At 52.2% G+C, this 16,638-nt stretch overlaps 1 protein-coding gene across 15 annotated transcripts in view; it reads left to right on the top strand.

The window, feature by feature from the left end:
* Tns1 (tensin 1) overlaps positions 1-16,340 on the top strand; it is a 102,231-nt gene extending 85,891 nt beyond the window's left edge. For all 15 annotated transcript variants that reach the window (XM_023701430.1, XM_023701431.1, XM_023701423.1 and 12 more), the window contains 11 exons: positions 287-485; positions 3,496-4,490; positions 7,038-7,124; positions 8,102-8,233; positions 8,607-8,699; positions 9,502-9,579; positions 11,705-11,776; positions 12,003-12,171; positions 12,826-12,894; positions 13,292-13,324; positions 15,339-16,340. In XM_023701430.1, coding sequence (XP_023557198.1) covers positions 287-485; positions 3,496-4,490; positions 7,038-7,124; positions 8,102-8,233; positions 8,607-8,699; positions 9,502-9,579; positions 11,705-11,776; positions 12,003-12,171; positions 12,826-12,894; positions 13,292-13,324; positions 15,339-15,483 — 2,072 coding nt within the window. In that variant the 3' untranslated portion in view covers positions 15,484-16,340. The remainder of the gene's footprint in view (positions 1-286; positions 486-3,495; positions 4,491-7,037; positions 7,125-8,101; positions 8,234-8,606; positions 8,700-9,501; positions 9,580-11,704; positions 11,777-12,002; positions 12,172-12,825; positions 12,895-13,291; positions 13,325-15,338) is intronic.
* Positions 16,341-16,638: the final 298 nt, after the last annotated feature.

Genomic DNA, 16,638 nt, shown 5'->3' on the forward strand with positions numbered 1-16,638 from the left:
GATATCTGGGTGCTCTAGGGGTTTGTGGGAAGGCTTTCTGATGGCCATGTGCAGGGGCCATCTGGGGTCCATTTGGAAATGCTTTTTCATGCCAGGTTCAGGTTGAAGGTTGTCTTGGGTGCCTCAGGGAGAGTGCCCCAGCATCATGGGGACCCATGCGAATCCATTTCTGAGCTGTCTTTCCCCAGGCTGGACACAGGAAGGCTGTGTTTCTTGGCAGGCTGGGTGGTGTCTGTACTTCACCCCTTGGGATTTGCACTCAGTCTCTGTCCCTTGCCCCTTCCAGAGCCCCGGAGTTATGTAGAGTCGGTGGCACGGACAGCAGTGGCCAGGCCCCAAGCTCAGGACACTGAGCCCAAGAGCTTCAGCGCCCCAGCTGCCCAGGCCTATGGCCAGGAAACCCTGCTGAGGAACGGGACCTTGGGCAGCTCCTTTGTCTCCCCCAGCCCCCTCTCCACCAGCAGCCCCATCCTCAGCGCTGACAGGTAAGCCGGGAGTGGGGAGTGTGCTTGTGAGAATGAGAATCCAGACCTGGGCTGGGAGAAGAGTCCGGGAATCTGCCTGGGGTGAAGCTGCCTAGGGTGCGGGTGGGTAGAAACCATGTCTAGATTGCTACCCCTTGTGAACCTCTCATCATGGGGTTTTGAAAGAGCATGGCCTAAGCCCTAGTGTTCTGGGGTGTCCGGGATGAGCGAGCTCTGATTCCCAAAAGACTGCCTTTAACCCCATCCGCCCACTGTGGTGATGGAAGGAGTGAAATGGACCAGCGTTAGGGATGAAAGTGTTTCAAGTTTAAAACCTAAATTTGAGTGTGGTGGTGCACACTTGTAATCTCAGCATTCTGGAAAGCTGAGGCAGGAGGATAGAAAGTCTGAGGCTAGCCTGGGAAATCTTACCTGCTTAATAAGACCCAGTGTTAAACAATATAAAAGGCTGGGGTCATAGCTCAATGCAGAGGCCCTGGGTTCAATCCCTAGTACCACAGAAATAAGCCAATAAAAAATTTAAAAGCACTAAAATCTAGTAATGCATGTAGCAAGTGCTGCATGCCTAGGCGCCGGGCACTGCCCTGTGTGCTCTGTGCAATTATCTTCGTGGCAGTCCTAGGAGGTAAGCACGGTTACTACTTTGCAGAAGGGGAAACTAGGCAAACAGATGAAGCTGCTTGCTCAAGGCTCTCCTGCTAAGCAGTGTCAGAAATAGGATGCAGCCCAAAGGCATGTGGTTCTGGAGCCTTCTCTGTCTTCTAACCCCCTTTCCCTGCATCTTGGTGCTGCCCTTCTTGGAATGAGAGCCAGATGTGTCCACATCTGGAGAAGGAAAGAGCTTGGAGCTCAGAGCAAGAGCCCTTTTTCCTGACCAAAGAAGCCTAAGGGATTTCTGAGGGCTGGAGCTCTTTGTGGGGAGACCAGGGCAATGAGCAGGATGTCAAGGGGTGAAGAGAGAGAGCCCTTGGGAAGGACCGCACAGAGGGATTGAGCCTGGGGTGCGACGGATGAGGGTATGGGTGGCTGGGTTTCCACAACCTACGAGTGAGGTGATGGGTGCATGCTGACATCTACCTGGGTACATTGGAGGGAAGCCAGAAATGGGCAGGGGAGCTGGCCAGGCCCTGCTGGCAGCTGAGGAGAGAGGGCCAGTGCTTGAAGTGGTGAGAAGCTGCTTGTCTGTGTGGGAGTGAAGACTCCATGCCTTGGAGAGGGAAATGGCCTGGCTTGGGCCAGGCCTACAGAAGGATCAGGCCTGGCGGGACCTTGCCCCAGTTGGGGAGATCATCCCTTCTGGACCCTATCTCCCTTCTGGCTTGGGATTCCATGAAGCCTACAACTCCTGATCCCTTCTCCTCCCGACTTCTTTGGGCAGCCCCGTGGGCAAGGCCCCTATTTACCTACAGTGAGGCCATTGCTTGGTGCAGTGAGGCGCCCAAGTCAGGATACAGCTGGGGATGCTCTGAAGCCTTGAGCCAAGCATGCCCCACCCCGCCCAGCACAGCCAACTACCCTGCACCTCCCCAGTCTCTTGACGAAGCAGAAGAGGCCAGGCGCTGGGGATTTCCCTGACTTACCCCAGTCCCCAGGGCTGACCTGATGTGAGCCCTGGCCCTGGGAACTTCTCCCTGCTCTTCACCCCAGTTCCTGCTACAGTAGTGTTGGCTCTTCACAGGAGTCCGGAAGCCAGCATTCTCGCGGGATCCATCTTCCAGAACTCTGGTTTAGCAGCCCATCCCCATGTTGCTCACCCTGGTGCTTCCTGCTGTTTCTCATTCTTTTTATTTGCTGGCAGGAGGCAGCATTCTTCTCTGCCCCCTTTAGGACGTAGGGTGGAGCTAGTCCTTGCCTGGTCCCTGACCTCCTTGCTCTTGGTTCCTGCTCTCCAGGGAGCCCAGGGAGGGGCTGGCTGGCTCTGCCAGGGAGTGTGGCAGTGTGAGGCCCTTTCTTTCCCCTGGGCTCCAGGTGCAAGCCTACCTGCCCCCTCTGTAGCTGTTGTTCTCCTGGGCACTGGCAGCCTTTTGTCTCACCTGCTGTATCATAGTTGGGAGGAGTTCACACTTGGAGGGAATCAGGGTTGACTCATCCAGACCCCCATTTTCCACATGGAAAACATTTTTAGTAAGGAGAATGCTGGCTCCCTAGCCCATGGGCCAGGCCATGATGCTGTGTCACTGTATGGACCACCTCTGACATGACAGCAGAGCCTTGTGACTCTTACCCCAGATATACTCCCCTGTGAACCGAATTTTATCAGGATCTTGGAGCTGGGAGGGTCCTCTGAGCTCACTTAACCTAACTTCCCCATGGAGGGAATTCCTTCCATAGCATTCAGGCCAGTAGGTCTGTGAGCCTCTGTTTGAATGCTCCTCATGACAGGGGCCTCTTCACCACTCAACGTAGCTTGCTCCCTTAGGGGTCAGATTCTGTGGATGGAAAGTAGACTTTATAGTGAGTTGAAATCCCCCAATTTGGAATTCTTCCCCATGATTCCATTTCTTCTTGGTTCTGAAGCCCCCTAGAGTGAAAGCCCAGTGACAGTAATCTCAGTACTTAAGGACGGTGGCAACACACATGGAGAAATTAGGCCAAGGTGGGCTAGGGTGGGCTCAGAAGCCAGATGGCTTGATTCGCCCTCCATGGTGAGGTTCTGTGATGTTGGAGACCACAACAGCATGGTCACCTTTAGTTCAGGCATGGAAGATTCCTTCGGCTCAGGAGTCAGCAGGGCATAATGGAAACAGTGGACTTTGCAAACAGACATAGTGGGCAGAGACTGTGGGCTTTTACAAACTGGGTGGGTCTGAGCTTCTTGTTTCACCCCTCTGACCTACAGTTTCTTCTTCTGATGGTCCCTTGAGGTAATGTAGAGAGCCCTTAACATTCTAAGCCACTGCAGGCAGAGCTGTCATTGCTGCTATTGGGGCAGGGAGGAAGCCTGAGCACTCCTCGAGAGTCCCCTTCACTAAATACCGTATGCTGACCTCTCATCTTGTTGTCTCTCTAGCACTTCAGTGGGAAGTTTTCCATCAGGGGAGAGCAGCGATCAGGGCCCCCGGACACCTACCCAGCCCCTGTTGGATTCTGGATTCCGTTCCGGCAGCCTGGGCCAGCCCAGCCCTGTGGCCCAGAGAAGTTACCAGAGCCCTTCTCCTCTCCCGACTGTGGGCAGCAGCTATAGCAGCCCTGACTACTCACTTCAGCAATTCAACTCCTCTCCAGAGAGCCAGGCCCGGCCTCAGCACAGCATGGCCAGCGTCCATATGGTGCCAGGGAGCCCCCAGGCCCGCCACAGGACAGTGGGCACCAATACTCCCCCAAGTCCTGGTTTTGGCCGGCGAGCCATCAACCCCGCCATGACTGCCCCTGGCAGTCCTGGTTTGAGTCATCGCCAAGTGATGGGTCCAGCAGGCCCTGGTTTCCATGGTAACACGGTTTCCAGCCATCCTAGCAGTGCAGCATCCACTCCAGGGAGCCCCAGCCTGAGCCGGCATCCTGGGGCCCACCAAGGCAGCCTGGCCCCCAGTGTCCATGGAAATGCAGTAGCCAGCCCTGGAAGTCCCAGCCTGGGCCGTCACCTGGGAGGGTCTGGATCTGTGGTTCCTGGCAGCCCCAGCTTGGACCGGCATGTGGCCTATGGTGGCTACTCTACTCCCGAGGACCGCAGACCCACACTGTCCCGGCAGAGCAGTGCCTCTGGTTACCAGGCTCCTTCCACGCCCTCCTTCCCTGTCTCCCCTGCCTACTACCCTGGCCTGAGTAGCCCAGGCACCTCACCCTCACCAGATTCTGCAGCCTTCCGCCAAGGGAGCCCAACGCCAGCTCTGCCAGAGAAGCGGAGAATGTCAGTGGGAGATCGGGCTGGCAGCCTCCCTAACTATGCCACCGTCAACGGGAAAGTGTCCTCCTCGCCTGTCACCAGTGGCATGTCTAGTCCCAGTGGGGGCAGCACGGTCTCCTTCTCCCACACTCTACCTGATTTTTCCAAGTACTCCATGCCAGGTAGGGCTCTCCTCCTGCTCTTGTCCCTCTCTTGTTGACAGATCAGTCTGCGTTATGCTGAGCATCCCTTGGCAGAGGACCTTAGCAAAGTCCCTGATTTCTGGGCTTTAGTTTCCTTGTCTGTGTAACAAGAGTTGGAGGTGTCTCAGAATGTGGCTGTTAATGAGGGCCGGTAATGGTAATATTGATAGCCTGGCTGGTGCAAAGGCCTCGTGGTCACAACTGTTTGTTGGGCACAGGTTACATGGCAGCCTCAGAACTAAGTGCTATCATCAGGTCTCCCTGGTGAGGTTCCCTTAGTCCAACTTTATGCCAGGAGCAAGGTGAGGCTTCCAAGGGCTTTGTCATCTGCCCAGAGTTGCACAGTTCACGAGTGGCAGAGCTAGGCTTTCCAGTCTTGGCCCACACTACCCTGTTGTCTTCATTATGCGTCCATTTATTTTGTTTCTGGGGCTGGAGATTGAGCTGTAGCCCTAGTTCTTTTCTACATTTTATTCTGAGGCACCATCTAGCTAAGTGGCTAAGTTACCCAGTTGGGTTTAAACTTGAGGTCCTCCTGCCTGACTTGCCAGAGTGCTGGGACTGTGGGCTCATTCCACTGTGCCTGACTGTGTGTCCTGTCACTTGGGCTGTTGTGATGTAGCAGAACTTCACAGAGGTATCTTGTGAACACAGGCCATGATGCCTTTCGCTAGCCCCACTGTGCACGTCGGTGATAATAGGTCTGGCCACCAGGTGTGACATGGGTCATGGCTGCGGGGCTGGATGTCTTCTCAGGGCCAGAGTTCTCTCTCACTTCCTGGAATCCTGTAAGAAGCCCTTCACCTCCTCCCTAGGGAGTTCCTTATCGAACATCAGAGAAGTGAGAGCCTTGGGTCAACCTCAGCCCCTCAGGCTGCCCTCTGCCCTGGCTGGGTGCAGAGTGGCCCCAAGGCCCCACATGTGTGAGGCAGATGTGAAGTGTCCCAGGCAGCCTTGGAAGGGACCAGCCACCCAGCTCTGCTCCATGTCATTCCCCAGTCCTGCCCTAAGCCTGCCGAGGCCGGACACCTAGGGTGACCCTGCACACCCCCCTGCTTCCTGCCGCCTACGGGGGACATCTGGTTCCCAGCGCCTCTCCTCGAAGGATGCAAAACTTCTAGTAGTTGGGATGTTTCCTGTTTCCCACCATCTTCGCTGCTTAAAATAGCCTTTGGAGTCAACATGGGAAGGCACATGGGACTGTGGCTGCCTCTGACAGCTCGTTAAAAGGCGGATGGCGGCAGTGGCCCAGGCTGTAGAGCAGGAACAAGTAGCCTGCAGCCCTCGCCCAGCCCAGCTGCCTCTCCCAGCAGAGGAGCTAATTGTTCCTCCTCCCCAGCCTCCAGAGACAGAGCCCAGAGCCCGAGGAAGGGAAGGGAAATGGTGGTGGAACTGGATGGAGCCCTGGGAAAGGGTTTCCCAGTCAGCTCGCCGACCTTGGCAGCTCTCTTAGCACAGGGCCCCGTGTTCCAGCCTCTCCCCCAAACACTGCAGAGGAAAAATGTGGAATTGGAATTTTTTTCCCCTCTTCCTCCTTATCTCTTCCCCACACCACCTTTTTCTTTGTGGCAAATGAAGGAACACAGACAGGAGGATAATCCCTAGTGGTATACAGTGTGGCAGGGTGACTGTGGTTGACAGTAACCTGTCATATATGTTATGTGCAACTAGATAGACTTTAGGTTCTAGGACAGCCCTTCCGTGTTGGTTCCGGGGCAGCAGTGATTTTTTGCCTTCTGAAATGAAGGACACCAGCTTTGGCAAAGGCCAGGGCATGATAGGGATGAATCTTTCTGTGTTTGTCCTCTCCCATTGTTGTGCTGCAGTTGGGAAGAGGGCCTGGGGAAGGTGTCTAGCTCTCAGGAAGGAAGCTGGGGCAAGGCTACTCCAGAACCTTCTGGAAGAAGAGAGGTTGGGGGAAGGCTGCTGGTTGGCTCAGTGAGGATGTCGGGCCAGCTTTTCATCAGGGCAGCTCATCACAACAGGATGGTTGGCAGGAGGCAACCACTCTCTCCATTCCTTGCTATTACACTCTGCGGTGTTGGAGGACACTGGCTTTCTCTGTTGGTTTCCTGTGGCCATCATACGAAGTGTCACGTACTTGGTTCTCAAAACTACAGCCCTGGATTTTGTCACAGGAATGGAGCTGAGGGGTTCAAAGTTCAGGTGTTGGTGGTTGGTTCCTTCTGGAGGCTCCAGGGGAGGGTCTGTTGCAGGCCTGTCCCAGGCTCCTCCTGTGGCGGGTCATCCCCTGTGTTCCTTGGCTTGTAGATGCATCAGCCCATCTTTGCCTCTGCTTTCAAATGGTGCTGTCTCTGGGTCCCTTCTTTTTAGGAGTCCAATCTCATTGACTCAGGGCTCACCCTAATCCAGCATAATTTTATCTTCAGTTGATGACATCTACAAAATTTGATGGCCTTATTTCCAAATAAGGCCACACTTAGAAGTCTTAGGGTTCTTCAGTATATCTCTCTGGGGGACACAATTCAAGCCATGACACTTTTTTCCTTTCCTCTCTTCCTCTAGACAACAGCCCAGAGACACGAGCTAAAGTGAAATTTGTCCAGGACACTTCCAAATATTGGTATAAGCCTGAGATCTCTAGAGAGCAGGGTGAGTGCTGAGTGTGCTGGGGGTTCTGTGGGCTGTCCCAGCTGCTGCCCACCATGTCTGCCCATGACAACATGTAGAATGGACTTGTTCCATAGGTGCTGATCACAGAGGTGGGTGGAATAAAGGCAGACAGAAGCACTTCCTGTGGAAAAGAGGATGGCAGATGGGGTAGTGGATGCTCCTTGAAAAGGTCAAGGGAAGCCATGGCTTTGTGAGGAAGGAAGATAATCAGCCAGGATGGTAGCAAGCTGTAGCTCTGTTAGCTCTGTGAGCAAAGGTTGCATTAAAAAAAAAAATGAAGTTGGAAATGTGCAAATGGAGATTAAATCCATGCCAGGGTCCCCAAAGAAAGTCTGCAGATGTGTCTCACCTGACAGCTGCCTGAGTTTGCAAATAAAATTTTATTGGGACACACAGACATACCTGTCTATATGTCTTCTGACTGCTTCCTGCTGCTGAGGCAGGCTTGAGTAGTCACAACAGACTATAAGGCCTGCAGAGCCTGACATATTTAATGTGTGGTCACTTACAGTGAAGTCTGTCTACATTGGTACAGGATGACTCTCAGGAGTGTTTAAATTCTGACATTCAAGAATGTTGAATGTCATTATCACCCGAGAGATAATGAAGTACGGGAGGCCCTGTAGGATGTAGGCAAAGCCAGTGTCCTTGATTTCTTTTTCTTTTTTTTTTCATGTATTTAAGGAAGGGTCTACAGGGTGTTCAGGGTCTCACTATGTAGATCAGAGTCAGCGATTCCAAGTGCTGGGATTACAGGTGTACACCACTATGCCCAGTCTCAATAGCCATTTCAGTGTACCCCAGGGGCAGGGCCAGCATGGCTCAGTGGGAATCGAACCCCAGCCGCTCCACTCTGCCCAAGCAGGTGCTTTAGTCTGCTGAGCTATCAGGCTGGCCCTATTTTTTTTTCTTGATTTCTTATTTCCTCTGCTTTCTGTGTCTCCTCCCGATTTTAGCCATTGCACTCCTCAAGGATCAGGAGCCAGGGGCCTTCATCATCCGTGACAGTCACTCCTTCCGAGGGGCCTATGGGCTGGCCATGAAGGTGTCTTCACCACCTCCGACCATCATGCAGCAGAATAAAAAAGGTGCCAGCATCTCCCAGAATGAGCCAGGGACGTTGACATCTCTATCCCAGGTGTTGTCAGGCACAAGTGCCAAGTGTGAGGCCAATTCTTAAGGGATCTGGTCCCTTATTAGTGTGACTTTTGTGAAGAGCCAGTCTTGGGCTTGCAAAGGTGGTGCCAGAGAACAGGGAAGCAGGGTCAGGGCTGTGGTGGCTTCCTGGAAGGGTGGGAAAGGAGCGTGTGTCCCCATCCTGCAGGTTCTAGCCATCTTGTCTCTGTGCACCTCCTCACATCCTGTCCCCGGATCCTGCAGAAGTTGGGAAGCAGTGTTGGGAGCTGGGTTGAGGGTGCCTTGAAGCTAAAGTGACCAACTCTTTCTCTCTCTTCATTGAAGGAGACATGGCCCACGAGCTGGTGCGGCACTTCCTAATAGAGACCGGCCCCAGGGGTGTCAAGCTCAAGGGCTGCCCCAATGAGCCGAACTTTGGTGAGCTTCCCCTGCCTCTGTCACTGTGGTGTGGTTACAGTCTCAGCTACATCCCCAGGGCCCTTGGGTCTGCCCAAGTTCATGCGCTCTGCCAGTCTTGTGCATCATAGACTTGGCAGCAAAGAGGAATGGTAGCTTTCCTCCCTCTGGACAGCACCTCCTTGACCCCACTAGCTTCCTTTCTGTATTGTCTTGCCCTGCTGTGACCAATCATAACTGTAATTAGAACAAGTGCCACAACATCTGCCCTCACTGCCCAGTCCTGTGCGGCACACCCTGTCTAGCTCCTTATGCTGATTCAGATCTCACAATATTCCTGTGCGGTAAATGTCACTGTTCCCATTTGATATGCAAGGGAGCTTAGACTGAGACAAGAGCGCATAGATAGTAAGCGATGGAGCTGGGACTTGACTCCCCAGTTGCCCTCACTGCTGTTGTTCTGTTCAGGGAGGTCCCTGCTAATTAGAGGACTTAGGTGAGATGTGGGAGGGGGACTTTCTATACAGGAGGTTAATTAGGTCACCTATGGCTTCCAGAATGGACTTAGGCATCTTCTTCCTTGGATCTTGCTAAAAGGGAGTGAGTTTTTAAGCCATGTTAGAGGGTCGAGGGGTAGTAAAAAGCTGAGGGCTGGAGGTATAGTTCAGTAGAAGACTACTTCTGTAGCTTGTTCTGAGGCTTAGGTTTGACTCCAGTTCTGCAATAATAAAATCAAAGGCTGAAGATGCTGCCTCGTGGGGGTGGGTTGGGGTTGCCCCACTTTTGCCGGCTCAGCCCCTGAAAGGCTGTCTCCCCACTGCAGGCTCCCTGTCGGCCCTAGTCTACCAGCATTCCATCATCCCACTGGCTCTGCCCTGCAAGCTGGTCATCCCGAACAGAGGTAGGTGTGAGACTGCTGCATGTCCTTGTGCTGCCTGCTTCTGGTTTCAGTCCTGCTGGTTCCTCCAGGATGTGGGCCAGGGTTGGAGGACACCCATTATCTTGCCAGTATGGGAAACTGAAAACTGCTTTCTTTTTTTTTTTTTTTCCTTATTAAAAAAGTAAAAGTTCATTTAAAAAATTGGCTCCAGGACCATACATAAATTGCCTTTCCAGATTGTTCTAGAAAATACTGTGGAGGTTTCAAGAAATTCCTACTGATTTCTCAATAAATAAATAAATAAATAAATAAAAACCTGGAGGAAGTCTGAGAAGTTAGAAGACATATTATTTTTTTTTAAAATATATTTGGTACAGGGTCTTATTACAAATGTTAGAATTTGTAGTGATCCTCCTGTTTACAGCCTCCTAGCACTGGGATTACAGGCATGCGCCACCATGCCTGGACTCGGTCAACAGCTCAGCACACCTGGGATTGGGGCCTGCGCTGCATGTGATACCAGGGATCAAATCCTGGTCCCTGCACTTGCCTAAGCAGATGTTTAGTCTACTGAGTTATCTCACCGGCCCCTACGACATATTATTGAGGTTGAAATAGAGCCTCTGATGTTAATTGACAATCCCTATCCAATTCTTTCAATTATTGATAATAATTGACTAACATTATTAGCTTAATGTTCAAATACATCTTAGGTAGTATTATTAACCACATACTTATGATACTAATAAATTATATTTTTGTGGAATTTACTGTAGCAGCTCAGTAATTACAAATTTTCATAGTTAAGTTATGTAAAACAGCAGTTCTCAGTGTGGTTCCAGTGTGCTGGTTCAACAGCATCTGTGGTGTCACTGAGAAAAATAGTCTCCAACTCCTCATCAGAAACTCTGGATTGGAGGGGCCGGGGAGATAGCTCAGTAGAATAAGCATTGCCTGGCAAGTGCAGGGTTCTGAGTTCAATCCCTGGTACTTAAAAAAAAAAAAAAAAAAAAAAAAAAAAAGAAAGAAACTCTGGATTGGGCCCAGCAGTCTGTTTTAATAAGTCTTCACACCAGAGTATGAGGATGCAGTGGTATAGATAAGAGTTCTTTTTTATTTTTATTTTTTCTTTTTGTAGTTTAGGGAAGGATCTACAGGGTGTTCAGGGTGTCACTACTAGATCGGACTCATAGTGATCTGCCTGTTTACAGCCTCCCAAGAGCTGGGATTACAGGCATGTGCCACCACACCCAGTCTCAATTGCTGGCTCAGCGTACCCCAGGGTTGGGGCCGGCACGGCAGGCCTGGGGATCAAACTTCCGGCCCCTGTACCTGCTTGCAGGCACTTTAATCTGCTGAGCTATTTGACTGGCCCAAGAGTTGTTTCCTATTCTTATTTTTTTTTTTCTAAGTTCCTTTTTAGAAACATTTTTATTAAAGTTTAAGTGAAATAAAAAATGTGCTGTGTACAGTGTCTAATGTGTCTTGAGATATGTACATGTTGTAAAATGACAAAATCAAGCTACTTAACCTGCCAATCAATTCTTTTTTGTTTATTTGTTATTAATTTTTTGAGACAGGGTCTCACTCTAACCCAGGCTGGCTTGGAACTCACAGTGTTCCACCTGCCTCAGCCTCTGAGACCTGGGATTGTAAGCATGTCACTCAATTCTTGTTAACTCAGACATGGCTCTTGTGCTACCTTAGTGGTTTAATGTATGAGAGCATGTGCTAATCTACACAGGAACACAGCAATCAATGGAAAGCCACATGGCTGCACCCATCACTGAAGCCTGAAGACTTCTTGTTTGCCAAGCACTGGGCTTAGCCTTGTAGATGGAATATCTTGAAAACTCAGTGATGCAGACCCTGCTGTCATCATCCCGTTGTGTAGACACTGAGCAGGCACTGGGGGTGAGGTCTGAGCCCAGGTCTGCTGCCTTCCAGAGCTCTGCACCAGTGTGCGGAGCGCTTCCAGGGGCCGCTGACCATTCAGCCTTTGTGTAACCCAGTGCCAGTTGCCAGGGCCTGTTAGGAGAACCAGCATTCAGTGCACAGAGCACTGCAGGGCTCTCTCGAGGCCCAGCCAAATGCATGCTTCTCTCCAGCTCTAGGGATTTAATTACTAGCTGAATTTTTGTCACAGACCCCACAGATGAATCGAAAGATAGCTCGGGCTCTGCCAACTCAACCGCTGACCTGCTGAAGCAAGGAGCAGGTGAGTGGTCACCTGCAACTGGATCCCTGCCGCATCCCCTCTCGTTGCCATGGGCTGAAGTCCTGCCCAGCCAAACCCTCTAGGCAGATCACATTTCCATGTGCAGATGCTTTGGCTCAAGGCTGGCCTGAAATTCATCTGCTACCTTCTCCCTGAGGAAGCATTGTGGGTATTGTCCCTGACCCACTCCAGCCTCATGCTTTCTCTTTGATTTGATTTCCTCTAGCCTGCAACGTGCTCTTTGTCAACTCTGTGGATATGGAGTCACTGACCGGGCCCCAGGCCATCTCGAAAGCCATATCAGAGACGTTGGCTGCTGACCCCACACCAGCTGCCACCATTGTTCATTTCAAAGTCTCTGCCCAGGGAATCACACTGACTGACAACCAGAGAAAGTAAGCCTCTTCTCTCTGCTTATGTGTCAGGCTCTCCAGCCCACAGCCCTGCTACCTGCTCACTTACCAACGGATTCCTGTCTTGTACCTATCTACCTGTTACCCAGCTATACAAGTATCTTGCATCCATTCTTCTAACTAGCTCATCTGTCCATCCATCCATCCATCCATCCATCCATCCATCCATCCACCCATCCATCCATCTTCCCACCCACTCACCAATTGACCTATCCACCCATTCATCCCCCACTATCCTACTCACCATTTATCCTTTCACTTGTCCATCCTGCAAAGGCTTGCTTGCACTGGGTATTCAGCCATAGAAACAACTGAGGAAAGGCGCCTGCTTCTCAGGATCACAGCCTTCTTCTTGACCTCCTCACCATGTCCCCATCCCAGTTGCTTCCTCCTCCAGGAAACCCCTATCATTCATTAGCATCAGTTTCTTTCCCAGCAATTGAGATGCATTTCTGTGGCATATGTGATTGTCCTTGTGCATTGTTCAGGTCCCCAGGGGGAGTGGCTCAGGTCATTTGGCTCATAAGCAAAAGGGAGGCTGTGTGGACCAATGAGAGGCACAGATGGTGGAAGGGTGGCTTGACCTGACTGGGAAAACACAGTTATTCTGGCACTCACAATGTGTTTGTGCTACAGGCTCTTCTTCAGGCGACACTACCCCCTCAACACCGTCACCTTCTGTGACTTGGATCCACAGGAAAGAAAGTAAGCATCTTTAGGCCCTTTCCCCTCCCCCAGCTCTGTCTCACCAGCTTGTGTATCTGTATGTGTGCATGTGCATATGTATATGTGCACGCACGCGTGTGTGTATGTGTGTGTGCGTGTGGCTGGCTATGTGCTTGGTCCAATGTGAAGATCCTCACGTGTCTAAGAGTGTTGTCAACCCTGCCGAACATCCTTCCAAGTTTTCCCGCCACAGAGACCCACTTCCAGCCCTGTGTGTGTGCCTGATCCTCAGTCTCTTTCTGTTTTCTCACACGGAAGGCACTATCTTCTGTCTCTCAGAAGAGGGTCTCCTCTGCCTTTAGGGAAGTCTGGGCTGGGTAGATGGGTTTCTGCGGAGAGGTGCAGTGGACCACCCTGACCATCTTTTTCTCCACAGGTGGACGAAGACAGAGGGAGGTGCCCCTGCGAAGTAAGTGTGGCTTCTGACTACAGCAGGGGATGGGGCTGAGGAAGGGCAGCAGGGACCTGCCTGCCATTGTCACTGAGTTTTGGAGAGAGTATTGCCCACATCTGTGGTGGTGTTAACATGGGAGAGTGTGTCCAGTAGGAAAAGACTTGGGAAGGATTGGGGAAAGAACAAATATGTGTAAGTGGGTCTCAAAATAGGCTCTTTTAGGGCAGGGGGATGACGCAACCAGGCTGAAAGTACCCTAAAGATAGGGTGGGTCTGTCATGGGGGGCACAGCTAAGGAATAGTTGTTGTATGAAAAAGTAAACAGATAAACTTGGTGTGGTGACACCTGCCAGTAATCCCAGCACTCGGAGGCTGAGGCAGGAGGATTGCTGTGAGTTTGAGACCAGCCTGGGTTACATAGTGAGTTCAAGGTCAGCCTGGGCTACATAGTGAGACCTGTCTCAATAAGACCAAAAAAAAAAAAAAAAAAAAAAGAGATGAGAACAGAGGTTGGGAGTGGGCAGAGGGAGGCCACCTTGGGGGGAGTGGATGGGCCTGGCAGCGATCTGGGAGTGGTCAGCAGTGGGGACTCCAGAGAGGCTGCTTGGGAGGAAGGCAGGGGTGCTCAGCCTCCTCAGGCATCAGAGAACCCTGGGGAACTTTGCATCCCTGCAGCTCCCTCCCTCCTCCTGTCCCTTCCAGCCAGCCAGGCAGGCCTCAGCCTGAAGACAGGGCAGGTGACAGTGTGAGGAGAACATGGCTGGCTGGGTCTCCCTCCAGTGGGGACTCGGAAAGGGCCCCTCCCTGCCTGGATGTCCTCGCTGTGCCACAGCCACAGAGGGGGACTGAGGGCCACCATGCTGAGGTCCTGCTTCCCCTCCTGCTGGGCACTACCTAGCCTTTGGCCTGCCTTGCCCAGGCCTGAAACACAGCTGACCTGAAACACAGGCCTGAAACACGGCCGTGTGTGTGTGTGTGTGTGTATGTGTGTATGTGATGTGCATATCTGTGTGCTGCGTATATATGTATGTGCTGTGTGCAACTGCGGATTGTGTATGCTGTGATGAAGTAGGTGTGATGGCACGGAAGTCGATATGCATATGTGCCTTGTGTGTATGTGTGGGATGCACATGTTGTTTGTGTGTATGGTATGTGCAAGTAAGTATGTAGGCATTTGCATGGCATACATACATGTATGTGTGCATATGTCTGTGGAATTACGTAAGTGTGGTGTATGTGCCTCTGTGTTCACACACATACATACACGCATACACATACGCGTGTGTGCGCGTGCATGCATGTGGAGGCAGCCTTGCTAATCTTAGCTCGGCCTGTCCTAGGCTGAGGGCTTCATCGGAATCTCCAGCTGTCCTGACATCCCCATCCCGCTCTAATTAGCAACATGCCGGCCGGGCAGGAGAGGCCTGTGCTCACATTCTGTTCTCTGCCCTCATATTTTTAACTCTGTTTTGTAAAGAGAGAACTCTAGGTCACTCCAGTCTCAGTGCAGGAGGGGTGAAGGCATGGACATGGGGTCTCCCCCATTCTCTGGTGTTCGTAGCCCCATGAGCTTGGGAGGAATGTGTGTGTGTGTGTGTGTGCACGCATGTATGTGTGTGGCCCTGTTGGTCCTGCCCCCTGATCCTGAGAGTGGTCTGTAGAGGTTGCCTCTGCCTGGCAGACCCCTTGTTTCTATGTGCTGGGTGCGGGACTAGCAGGGTTGGAGGTAGGGCGGCGGGGCAGGATCAGGCGTCTAGGAATGTTCCCAGGTTATTTCTGGCCTCAGCCCCACCCTGCTTTCCCGTCTCTCATTCACCCCCAGCTGCCCCTCCCACCTCTGGGGTGAGGGGGAACTTTTGCTGCCCTGAAAGAGCAGTCCCCAGGACTGGGTTTCACCTCAGTGGGACAGAGAGGGTGCTCACCAGCCCCAGCCCCCTGATGCTGGCAGGGCTGCAGGATAGGGGCAGGTTGGCTGGCCCAGGCTGCTCTCCCCACCCCTCAAGCCTGTCACCCTTCTCCACCCCTGCAGGCTCTTTGGCTTCGTTGCCCGGAAGCAAGGCAGCACCACGGACAACGCCTGCCACCTCTTTGCTGAGCTTGACCCCAACCAGCCTGCCTCTGCTATTGTCAACTTTGTCTCCAAGGTCATGCTGAGTGCTGGCCAGAAGAGATGAATTCCCAGACCCCGTGCCCAGGCCAGGGCAGTGGGGAGGGGGGCCCGTGAATCCTGACCACCTTGAAACCAGGAGGACTTTGGACCAATTTTGGAGAAGGAGAGAAGAAAGTGCATCATGGGGAGAGGAAAGTGAATCATGGAGGGGTGGGGGAGAGGGGCAAAAAGAAAGAGAAGGTGGCAGAGTAAAACTCAGATTCCCCTGGGTAGATGGAAACTGCAAAATCCCAAAGCCTCCCAAACTAACCAGGTCCCCATGTTCCCCCTGCCCCTTGAGAGGAAGGATTCCTCAGAGTGCACCAATAGGCCTCCTTGGGACCCATATTTTAGGGTGGAGGGATAGAAGATCTGTGTCCCTGACCACCTTGCTTTGTGAGGAGAAATCAAAATACGAGAATACTTTTTTGGTGGCGTGGACATATGTTCTTAAGCCAGCCAGCCAGTGGCAGACAGGGAGTGGTGAAACTTAGCCTTCTGCAAGTTTCTCAGACCCAAGGTGCCTCGGGTCTGAGCTGAGCCTCCAGTGCATGGTCTTGTGGGTGCATAAACATCCCCACCCGTGTCCTCACACACTAATTTCTATCTGCCTTTTTCTGCTAGAATCACAAACAGCTCTACTGCTCTGTGTCACATGTGTCTGTGGCACATGTGCTTAAGATCCAAAGTTTAGGCTGGGGGTGACAGGCATCAGGGAAGTGACAACAGCCCTCTCCTACAGGAGCACCCAGATCATGAGTCCTGGTCCCTACACCTGCCCTGTAGAGGACTTGGGTGCCACTAGCCCATTGTCCTGTACAGGCTCTGGTAAGAGGAGGTGATCCGCTGTACAGCATTGCCTGTCCTGTTCTGTCTCAATGGGGATGCTAGTATCTGTAGTCTGGGGAAGTGACCCATCAGGAAGGGTGGCTGCTGAGCTCTGGCATTTTCCCCTGTAGTGTGTGAGCAGGACAGGCCATCTGCCAGGCCCTGGGACTCTGCCTTACTCCCAGCTATCTGCCGTTCCTGGGCTTAGAGCCCCAGCATCAGCCTTATCTCAGATCTACTCTTGTGCATGATGCTTTTTGGGGGGCTAGGGATGGAGCCTTCTGGATCTGCCCTGCCCTGCCCTGCTCTGTCCTGCAGGGCCCTCATGTTGGCACTCATTCTGGGAAGCCTG

This window comes from Octodon degus, unplaced genomic scaffold (genome assembly GCF_000260255.1).
Source record: "Octodon degus isolate 3935 unplaced genomic scaffold, OctDeg1.0 scaffold00135, whole genome shotgun sequence".
Classification (NCBI taxonomy): Eukaryota; Metazoa; Chordata; class Mammalia; order Rodentia; family Octodontidae; genus Octodon; species Octodon degus.